Source organism: Phaenicophaeus curvirostris, chromosome 1 (genome assembly GCF_032191515.1).
Source record: "Phaenicophaeus curvirostris isolate KB17595 chromosome 1, BPBGC_Pcur_1.0, whole genome shotgun sequence".
NCBI classification, from domain to species: domain Eukaryota; kingdom Metazoa; phylum Chordata; class Aves; order Cuculiformes; family Cuculidae; genus Phaenicophaeus; species Phaenicophaeus curvirostris.
This window is the reverse complement of record NC_091392.1, coordinates 113189580-113201324: the sequence shown is the minus strand read 5'-3', so window position 1 is coordinate 113201324 and position 11745 is coordinate 113189580. Positions and strand designations below refer to the sequence as shown.

General features: G+C 43.0%; 1 protein-coding gene across 1 annotated transcript in view; it reads left to right on the top strand.

Annotated features, from left to right (window-relative positions):
- The first annotated feature begins 9064 nt into the window (after nucleotides 1–9064).
- The window catches only part of RCAN1 (regulator of calcineurin 1), a 46805-nt gene continuing 44124 nt past the window's right edge, over nucleotides 9065–11745 (top strand). The window contains exon 1 of the mRNA XM_069871973.1: nucleotides 9065–9365. Coding sequence (XP_069728074.1) covers nucleotides 9111–9365 — 255 coding nt within the window. The 5' untranslated portion in view covers nucleotides 9065–9110. The remainder of the gene's footprint in view (nucleotides 9366–11745) is intronic.

The following is an 11745-nucleotide window of genomic DNA, read 5'->3' as shown; positions in this document are numbered from 1 at the left end:
GATGAACTGCTCCAGATGAATTTCATCTCCCCAAGGCATCTGAAAACTAGTCCTTAAAATAAACGCTTTTCGGAGAAGAAAACATGCCTTTACTTGTTTTGCAACGTGCCCAGTACGTATTTACATTCAAAACTAAATGGATAAACTACATACCCTCTTCCATGCTTTCTGTGTTACTAACACTGCTTTCCTCATGAACTGGTTTACAAAATTGTATGCAGTCCTAAGCAGACCCATCAGAGCATTTTACTGTGGAATCTGGAAATAACTCAAAGATTTTCTTTCACTTTTAATGAAGTGTCTAGAGTTTCTTGAACTCCTATTTTAATTCTTATTACATTAAACCGTCATTTATTTTCAATTAGTTTCCTATTTTACTATCTGTTGCATCTTGAAATAATTTCTTAAAAAATAATCCCTAATCATAGCTCATTTGATCTTTTTCGTTCTTTGCTTCTATTTTAAATTTCAGTTTACCTTTCATAGCTTTTGACAGATTTTTTTTTAAAAAAACAGTCACATCCTATACCATTTCCACTTGAACTTGGCTTTTAATACAATTCCTCTTTGCAAAACTCAGAAAACTTTTAAAACTATTATAGCTATTAAAATAATTATAGATTTGGGGAATAAAACTTCTTAGAATATTACAAAACAGTCATATAATTATTTGTGTGAATAACTAACTGATAAAAAAGTTACACTTGCAATCAAGAGGTGCAGTGATCAATTGCCTTTTATTACCAGTCTTACAGTACTTGCAGATTATTACACTTACTATTAAATTATTCAATTCAGATCAAAACAGATCATTTATGCACGGATGTAGTTACTTACAAATTCATATATAGAGATCTTAATTCTGCAGAATTTTCTGAAATATTTTTATACAGTGTAATAATGTCCTTGAAAATAGCTTTTCATATCATCAATAAAGAAACTGATATTTTTGCAGCCTTGTAGTGAGAGAGTGGAACAGGTAATCTCCAGAGGTCTCTTCATCTCTACTTCCCTTTTGCTTAATTCAAATTTGGAATTCTCACGCAGCTGACCTTTTTCTTTAATTATTTTTTTATTTTGAGGGGATATTTAATGAAGCTGGTTTTGGTGCATAAAGCTCTAGTAGTGATGATAAAGGATAGAAAACTGTGGATAAAGGCAAGAATCATCTGCCTTGGGCTAGAATTACACATAGTTAGTTTTGTATGGGGTCAGGTCCATTTTTAACTAATGATATTTTTATTTTATTTGCATGGAGTTTATGCCACAATCTCTTTTTCTTCCTTCTTCTTTTTTTTTGTTTTTCTTCTTTTATTTTTCCTTTTAATCTTTTTCTTTTCCTTTTTCTGCTATTTTTTTATTCCTTTTCCATTTTCATTTTTATTTTTATCTTTTTTCCTTTTTCTTTTCACTTTTCTTTTTCTTTTAATTCTCCTTTTCCTTTTTCTCCCCCCCCCTTTTTCTTTTAATTTTTTTTTCTTACCAGGATTAGGAAATCAATCGTACTCTCTATTAACAGCTTTGACACAGTTTTTGTTAAAATGGTATCATACTTACTGTTCCTTTTCAGAAGCACTTCCTAACAAAACTCATTTGTTCTACTGCAGTTGTAAATGAGCTCTATAGTAAATAAGTAACCAAGCTTATTACTGATTGCTACTGAAATAAATGGCTCTTTTACCTATCCTATGTATTGTTCTTTTCTACCTAATTTAGGACCTGGCTTACCAGAGAGTATTTTAAAAATCAGTAAGAGGCACACGATAACCTGCTGCATTATTATAATGAAAAGCATGTTTTTGTGAGATCTGGAGTGGCACCTAAAGGTGGCAGTGACCTTGGGAGTCCAGCCCTGCCAGGCACAATGCAAATATAGGAAGAGGCATTCCAGAGCAACTTACCATCTAACTGAGAACAGTGGCAGGGAAGGAGCACAGTGAACCGTGGGAGAAGGCAGATACATATGAAAGAGAAGAGACTGTGCTGACAGACATCTAGCAAAACAACTGATCTGAATCAGTTACATGAGCTTTGCACACTACCTGCCACTTAATAAGCCTTAGCTTCTGCACTTCAAGACTTTTTTAGCTTCTTACTAATATCAAGTTAAGGAAACCTTAGCTTCACTGTATTTGTTTTATTTAACAGCATTTTATTTGTATGTCTCTTTTCTGCCCTGGGACAACTTCTGCTCTTCCAAATGCCAGCAGCTCTTTTGAGAAACACTCCAGCTAAGTCTACCTCTCCTGTGGGTACAAGGTCCTTCTACAAAAGCCTCATCTACACAATATGGGACAGAGATGCTATCAGTCTGTTTTCTCCTTATCACTACTGTGGTTTTGAGACAAAGATAATCAGTCTGCAACAAGGATTGTACATAGTACTGTCAAATGCAGTGTGCCAAACTCCTACCAGAAGTAACCCTTTAAATTGTTTTGTTAAAGAGGTTTTGCTACAAGAGCCAGAGTAATGAGGTATTTTCAGCAAATACAGCTGGAAAAAGCAAGTGTAGATGGTTGATATGATACAGGTTGTAGCAATTCCTTGTAGGCCATTGGCTACAAAGACAAAGAAACCCCTATATATAAGAGTGTTCTACACTACAAATTGTTCTAAAGCTAAAAGGCTTAGAACAGAAACCCGTGTAATGGTATTTTAAGGTGTATGTTTGCCTTGGTAAGGCTTGGGGAAGGCTATCAAATGGGAGTAAGTGCACCCAGGACACCTGGTTACTGTTTTTGCTGCAGCTGTTGGTGGGCAGAGGCCAAGCTAGGCAAAAAGCTGTGAAGGCCACAGGCATCCAGGAGGAAAGGCATGAGGTGCAGGAAAGGCAGAGGGCATGGTGCTGCAGAGGTATGGCAAGAACCTGGCACGCAGCACTGGATGGCATCCAGACCCACAGAGGGCAAGAGCAATGATACTCTGAAAAGGGAATCTCTTGGGATGTCAGGATTAAGTCAAGAGAAGGAAAGGGAACGTACTGGGGAGATATAAAGACCAGGCTTGAAACCACTTTCAGTAGCACTGAGAGGGAGAACACTTTTGAGAGATTTGCAGGACTGGATCTGCTTAGCTGAACAAAAAGAATAGCAAGAAAGGACTCCAACAAGAAAACATTAAGCACTGGGAGACTTTTTATTACAGTGGAGAAAAACATAATAAGAAGAAATGGCTATCAGTGAGAACCAGGCAAATTTAAGCCACAACTGAAATGTGACTTTAATGAAATTTAACATCAGAAGAAACTGTTAAATAAGGCTGCGGATTTTCTTTGAATCTATTTTCTTTTGGGGGCATGTACTTTGCTCAAACTAAGTTTAAAGTAAAATTGCTGAGATCTTGTGTACTTCTATATGTTCACTTTAAGATGACCGGCTGGCTTTAAAGAGGTCAGACCTCTCTGTCTGCAGGAAGCTGTTTTAAGGGGAACAAGTTTATCTGTGAGAAATTGATCCACAGGAGCTGCTTGCAGATAATAAGCACTTGAAAGAGGTAAACTGAAGACTTTACTAAGTAGGATTTTTAGTGGAACCTCCTAGAAAACGAAGCCTTCAGGATCACAGGAGGAAAAGCTCTTTGGCCAGCCTGTGAAGGAGCAACCACTGTGTGGAGAGTTCCTTCTGATTCTGTGAAGGAATCAGGGATGGGCATTTCCCCTCTAGTAAAAAGAACTGGATTGAAAAGTGACTGGCACACTTAGAGTACAGCCTTCCACATGGGAGTTTGAGAACCCCTTCCCCGGACCTTGTTAATAAAGAAGATTCTCACAAGTCAGTGTTGTTGAACCAGTCAGACTTTTATGAAGTTTATCTAATCTAACAAGATAAATTAAATAAATATCTAAAACGCTGTAGGATATATGGGTTTGCCATGCTTGACTATGGGAAAAGCATAAGTATGGATCAAGTTCTTTTGACTATCTTTTAGATTCAAGCAGATGATTCATTTGCTTTGAGCCTTGAAGTCTGTGAATGTGCTGGACATTTGTTGCAAATCTAGGTGGTTATTTGGTTAAGGTTTAAGAAATCAAGATTTTCTATTACACATACATACAAATAACTGATACGGCAAATACTGCAATGTCAATGTAAGGAAGTAACGAAGGACACGTGCTTTTGTACCTGTAGGATATAAGAGTAATTAAAGAAAATTTATGTCAAGGAAATCTGTGTCATTGATAGCCAAAGTTAATCTTCAGTGTTCATATATGCATATTTAATATATAAAAATATTAAATAAAACATTTTTACACATACAAATATATTGTGAGGAATATTAAGCAAGTCAATGGTTTAAATGTTTGCTCAGGAAGTAAAGTCGCCCACAAGACTGCATGTTCAAACATTTTCCATTTAGATATGATCACGTTCTGTACCATTTCGTTTTGTTGTTTGGGTGGTTGGTTTGTTCTTTTTTCATGCTGGTTAGACACTACTTGTTACTTGAAAACTGAGGATTCTTGCCTGAATACGCATGTAAGAAAAGCAGCCCTTTTGAGATCCATCGTGTTTTTCTTTCTACCACTAGATGGTAGTGTGTGTTGTTTAAAAACATTTGAACAGTACTATTCTAGTTTGCATTTAGCCATTTATCCTAGGAATCTTTTTTTCCCTGCATGTAAAGAGAGCATTACAGTTAAATCATTGTCAGCTACATTAAAAGAGGCACTCTGTCCCCAAAGCTGAACATTGGAGTGAAGATCTTTTTTCCTTGGCTTGCCAACTCTTCCAGTAAAAAGCATACGTTGTGTGTCCCTTCATACGTAACAAAAACAAAGGATGCATCTGTCATTAAACCATACAATTCAGGAGATTCAAGTTTAATTTTTCTTCTGAAATCTATAACTGCATGAATTCTGGGGAGGAGGTTAATTCGTATTTGTTTTATTTGCCAAATTTGTAGAATGTCAACAACACTTGCCTTTTCCAAATTGTCTTATTTGAACGTTTAAGCTCTGGAGGCAGATAGGTCTCTCTGCTGTGGAGTAGTGCAGCGCATGACATTATGTCATAATTATCTCAGCTGAGCATTAGGTGCTATTATGATACAAATATCGTTAATAACTTTTGATTTGTTGTTAGCAGGTTTTACTTCTTATGTTTTTAAATACATGTAACAGCAGATTGCCATTCAGATTCCTCAGGTGGGATTTCTGTAGGGGGTAGAAGTCTTGATGCAGAGAATACAGACAGATAGCTTCTTCTCAAAGAGGCAAGTGTCACTGCTCCTGTCAGGATGCAAATCTGAGATCGAAGAATAAGGTTAAAAAAGGCATTATTTGTCTGAAGGTTTTAATGCTAGCGTCGGAAAATTTCACCTTGTTCATATATGTGACTTTTCTTTTAAGATACCATTTATCTTAATTTTTGTGTAAACACAAGTGAGAACATACGGACTTATGTCAACATATCACAACCAATCATGAAAATATCCTGTATCTAACATGAGAGCTTATCACTCCAAAAAAGCCTTAAATGGTTCAAAACAAACATTAGAAAGTCTGAAGAAATTTCTAACAGAAGAGGAAGGAGAGGACAAATGATTGTTTCTTCGTGTGGCATTTTTCTCCTTCTTATCGTATCCTGCAAGACCTCATTAAAATTGACTGAGAACAGTAATTCAACAGTTTAAAGTCTTTGCTCTGTTGGAAAAAAAGTCAGGTGTGCCAACTTAAGAGAGGGTAACAGAGGTATCTCAACAGGGGGAGCTGTTGCCTCGCACAGCACAGTCAGTAGGTGGTACAGCAATCCCAACTGTCAAAATTAATTTTTCAAAGGTTCTTTACTTGCCCAAAACGTTGCTGCATTTGGGAAGAAAAGATCTGTAAGAGTACTCTACTTTGAACACCATTGAAAATATATGATGTACTGTATTTTAAATATTTTTTAATGTTGCTGAATAAGCAACCCATGGCAGGAGGTTGGGTCTAGAGGATATTTAATGTCCCTTCCAGCTCAAACCATTCTTAGATATGATTCTATGATCATAGCCTGCATTAATATGTTTATAGTCTGGTTACAAAATGCTGTCCTGTGTTTGGCATAGTACTTTTTTCCTAGAGCGCATTAACAAGAGCTATCTACAAAAATACAATAGTGATCTACAATACCAGAAATTATGAAATGAAATAACTTTTTTTTCAGTCTTTGTACAGATAATGTCTGTCAACAAGGCCACTCTCTGTGATGAAATGCTGCTTTCTAAGTAAGTTCTGGGACTCCGAACTATAGAATGAATGCCAACTGTCTCCTCACTCACATCTTTGATAAATTTCTTGTTAACCATTGATGAGAATAGTATTAGCCCCTCAGAGGCTTCCTCATGATGAGAAGGAACTCCCATGTTTTGGCACCTGTTCTCGTTCCTTACAGGAATGAAAGTACATTTCCCTAGTAGCCATCTTTCAGTCTTAAAAAGGTCTCAGGTGATAAAACAGCTTTTTGACTGATGGTGCTTTCCAGTTTTCCGACCATTTTTTACACAGCCCTGCAGGGATAGGATATTTGGTTAGTGCTTTGCCAACTACTGTCCAGCATCCTCTCACTCTCTTCAGCCTTTTACTATTCTGCCTTATTGTACATCATACAAGATATTTGAGGGCGATCTGTGAATATCACAATAACTTTATAAAAAAACCCTGTGACCTCTAAAACTCACTTTTGGGCCTTCCCCTGGAAGGTGATGCTAGGTGTACATATAAAAGAAAAGGGTCTACGTCAGTTAGGTCAGACTAAAGAGCTAAGCACATTCCTTCTACATAGGAATGCCTGGAATAATCAGCTCCTCAAGTGTATCCAGAGAGGGTGCAATTGTCCTTTACGGCCTTTTGACACAGGGAAAAGAGAAAGGTTGTAAGAAAATGTCTCTCTGACATCCAAAGGAAGGAGGAGAAGATACAGACATGGTTTTATGTGCCATCTTTCACAAATCTTAAAGTAAAAACACATTTGTTCTTGGCCCAGCAACAGAATACCTTTGGAAAAAGTATAAAATAAAGGTGAAGATCAGTTTCCTTCACACAAGGAAATCATAGAATCACAGAATTGTGAAGGTTGGAAAAAATCTATAAGATCATCCAGTCCAACTATCAGCCCAACACCACTATGCCTACTAAACCATGTCCCAAAGTGTCACATCTACACGTTTTTTGAACGCCTCCAGGGAAGGAGACTCCACCACTTCCCTGGGCAGCCTGTTCCAATGCTTCACCACTCTTTCAGTAAACAATTGTTTTCTAATGTTCAACCTAAACCTCCCCTAGCACAGCTTGAGGCCATTCCCTCTTGTCCTATCTCTTCTTATTTGGGTGAACAGACCAACACCCACCTCACTACAACCTACTTCCAGGCAGTTTTAGGCAGTGGTAAGGTCTCCGCTCAACCTCCTCTTCTCCAGGCTAAACAATCCCAGCTCCCTCAGCCCCTCCTTGTAAGATTCATGCTCTAGACCCTTAACCAGCTTCATTGCCCTCCTCTGGATACACTCCAACATCCTTCTTGTACTGAGGGGCTCAAAACTGAACACAGTATTTGAGGTGGCCTCGCTAGCACCAAGTATAGGAGCACGATTACTTCTCTACTTCTCCTGGCAACATCAATTTTAAATATAAGTCAGGATGCTCTTGGCCTTCTTAGCCACCTGGGTACACTGTTAGCTCATGTTCAGCTGGCTGTTGACCAGCACTCCCATGTCTTTTCCCACTGGGCCGCTCTTCCCCAGGCCTGTAGCATTTCAAGGGGTTGTTGTGACCAAAGTGCACAGATGCCAGACACTGTTATGGCTCCCACCATGTTTCCATTGTCTATTCAATTAGCCGTTTAGAGAACATCAAGGGTTAGGTGGCTTGTCCTTAAGGCTAGTAAGAGGAATATGATTTTCCACACTCCACTCCTGCTGCAAGACGCAGCTGTGTGAACACGGTATGCCTTGCCCAGTCACCTTGACCTTATCTGGAGTCGTATGAGGAAGGGCTGAAGGAACTGGGGTTGTTCAGCCTGGGTAAAAGGAGGCTGAGGGGAAACCTCATCGCTACCTACAACTGCCTGAAAGGAGGGTATGGGGAGAAGAGTGCTGATCTCTTCTGCAAAGTGACAGGCAATAGGGAATGGCCTCAAGCTGCACCAGGGCAGGTTCAGATTGGACATCAGGAAAAGTTTCTTCACTGTAAGGGTTCTCTGGCACTGGCAGAGTCTGCCCAGGGAAGTGGAGTCACCATCCCTGGAGGGGTTTACAAGACAAGGAGATGAGGTGCTCAACATTAAGAAGGATATGGAGCTGTTGGAACGCGTCCAGAAGAGGCTTATAAAGATGATCCGAGGGCTGGACCACCTCCAATATGAGGACAGACTGAGAGAGTTGGGCTTGTTCAGCCTGGAGAAGGCTCTGAGGAGATCTTATAGCTACCTGCCAGTACCTGAAGGGGCGGCAGGAAAGCTGGGGGGCGGGAACCTTACAAAGGCATGGAGTGATAGGACAAGGGGGAATGGCTTTAAATTGGAAGGGGCAGATATAGATTAGCCATTAGGAAGGATTTCTTCACGATGATAGTGGTGAGGCCCTGGCACAGGTTGCCCAGGGAAGCTGTGGCTGCCCCATCCCTGGAGGTGTTCAAGGCCAGGTTGGATGGGGCCTTGGACAGCCTGGGCTGGTGGGATGTCCCTGCCCATGGCGGGGTTGGTGGTGGGGGGATTGGATGGGCTTTAAGGTCCCTTCCAACCCCAACCACTCTGTGATTCTCTCTCGCGGGGTGCCCACACTCACCCCTAACCCCCACCCACCCCGGGCGGGCGCCCTCTGCCCGCACTCAAGATGGCGGAAGCGGCGCCCCGCTCGGCCCGGCCACCTGTTGCGGCGGCGGCGGTTTCCCATTGGTTCGCAGGGCGCCGCACGCCCCGGGGTGGGGTGGGGTGGGTAGGTGGAGGGGGAGAAGGCGGCGGCGGTTTAACCGGCGCGGGGGAGGAAAGAAAGAGGAGCCGGGGTTGGTGTGGTGGGGGGGGCGGTGTGTGGGGGAAGCTGTAAAGTTCCGCGTGCGCGCGCCAAGGCGGGAGCCGAACCGGCGCTCGGCGCTTCCGGCGGGCCCCGCCCCGCGGGGGCTCCGCTCGCCCCCGGCCATGGAGAGCGGCGGCGGGAGGGGCCCAGCGGGGCAGGAGGAGCCGCTCCGGCAGCCGCTGCCGCCCGAGGAAGCGGAGAAGGAGGAAAACGAGGAGGAGGGCGAGGAAGAAGAAGAGGGGGCGCTGCCGCCCGAGGCCGAGACAGACTGGAGCTTCGTTGACGGCGAGATGGAGGCGGTGTCGCTGCGGGACCTGCCCACCGCCACCATCGCCTGCAACCTGGACCCGCGCGTCTTCCAGGACGGGCCGTGCCGGGTGAGCGCGCCGGGCGGGACCGCCCCGACACGGCGGAGTCGGGGGAGAGGCGGGGAGGGCCCCGCGGGGCGGCTCCCTCTGCCGGCGAGGAGACCGCTCGGCGCGGGAGCGGCGGGGAGCGAGCCGGGAGCGCGCGCGGTTGTGCAGGACGCGGGGAGCGGCTCGGGAGCGCGCGGGATGGAGGCGGGGGGAGAGCCGGGAGCGCGCGCTGCGGTGGGAAAGAGGGCGTGTATGGGGAGGGGGAAGGGAGGGAGCGGAGGCACGGGGAGGTTTCATGTCGCTGCCTTCGGGTCTTGATCCGAGAGGCTCAGCCCGGCGGGCCGGTGACCTGAACCCCTAGGTCAGGGCGGAGAGGTGCTTAAACCTGAAGGGGTGGGGGCTGAGGCGAAACCAAACCTGCCCACCGACCGATCCATTCAGAGCGTTGCGGTTAGAATCACAGAATCACTAGGTTGGAAAGGACCCACTGGATTATCGAGTCCAACCATTCCTACCAATCACTAAACCATAGCCCTCGGCACCTCATCCACCCGTGCCTTAAACACCTCCAGGGAAGGTGAATCAACCATCTCCCTGGGCAGCCTGTTCCAGTGCCCAATGACCCTTTCTGTGAAATATTTTTTCATGATGTCAAGCCTGAACCTTCCCTGGCGGAGCTTGAGGCCGTTCCCTCTTGTCCTGTCCCCTGTCACTTGGGAGAAGAGGCCAGCACCCTCCTCTCTACAACCTCCTTTCAGGTAGTTGTAGAGAGCAATGAGGTTTCCCCTCAGCCTCCTCTTCTCCAGGCTAAACAACCCCAGCTCTCTCAGCTGCTCTTCATAAGGCCTGTTCTCCAGCCCCCTCACCAGCTTTGTTGCTCTTCTCTGGACTCGCTCCAGAGCCTCAACATCCTTCTTGTGGTGAGGGGCCCAGAACTGAACACAGGATTCGAGGAGCGGTCTCACCAGTGCCGAGCACAGAGGGAGAATAACCTCCCTGGACCTGCTGGTCACGCCGTTTCTGATAGGGTTCTGATAGGGTTTAGCGAGGAACAGTGGGGATTTGGTGAGACGTGAGGTGGAAGGTAGCATTTGGAGACCTGAGGATGTGGCAGGCAGGCAGGGAAACGGGCAGAAAGTTATCTCAGCTGTGGATGCAATTTACGCTTCTAAGTCGTGCAAGACTTCTGCCTAATAAAAGGCTATGGATCTGTTTGTGACTGTCAAAAGGCAGAGGTGGCTACTGGGTAGCACACACAGATCTCTGGTGCTTATCTGAGCTGAGGATCATGCTCTTTGAAAGAATAATCAAAATTAATAGCTGTTGTTCCAGAGCAGTGAAATCTAACAGCAACTGTGGATTACCATAAACTGCTTGAAGTAAACTGCAGTTCTAGGTGTAGAAAGTGGATATAAAATTTTCAGAATTGCTTATCACGTTATCTCTGGCCACCTTGATGAAGGAGGAATTAAAATCGATCTTAATTTCTCACCCTTTTACTTGTCTCAGCTTTGGCAAGAATTAAAGAATGAATGAAACTAACTTCTTTTTTGGGTTTTATATCTGGTTTTGCTATCAAGCTCTTATTTTCTAGTGACTTTGATAATGAAGGACATGTTTAGTTTTTAAACAGGTTGAAATTAAAACTTGAAAAATTAGGCAATAATTGTACTGGTTTAAAATCCTATTAAAGTAATTGGCTGTCTTTTTGTGAAAAGCAATTTAGAGTTGTAGTAGTAGTCCAGCAGCTCAATCCTGCCAACAGTGGTAAATTGTTAAAAATTAACTGGAAGTAGGAGATGCAGCTACACTGTATTCCAGTTACTTTCCAATGTTATATAACTTTTAATGACAATATACTTCTTTGTGGCTTTGGGTACCTGCAGGTGTGATAGGAATGGCACCTTTATTGGGATTTACCTAACTTAATTTTAATGCAGTTATGCTTAGGAAAACACCTATAAACGTTTCTATGTAGTATCATCTGTTGCGTGAAGTTATAGTATTTTCTTAGATGGATCCACGTTACCTTGAAGTGCACTTTTTGAAACAGTAGTGGATGACAAGGCAGGCGCATAATCCCATGCAAGGCCAGGAAGTATCTGAATACTTAAACCATTTTTATATCTTTATGCTTTGATTCCAAAGAATGTCTGTCTCCAGATATTTAATTTGGATTGGGACAAGGTCTTATATATCCTTTACATTACAATAAAAAATTGGTTTAACTTTTTTTTTTTTTTTTTACTTGCCAAGAGCTGCAGCAGGAAGGAATGCAGATTTCTTAATAAGAATTTAATTTGGGGTTATTCATCTCAGCCTAAAACCTGACTCAAACCTAGAAGAATGCTCCAAACCTAGAAGATTGTTCTCTATCCATCCCAAACAATGGATTAATTAT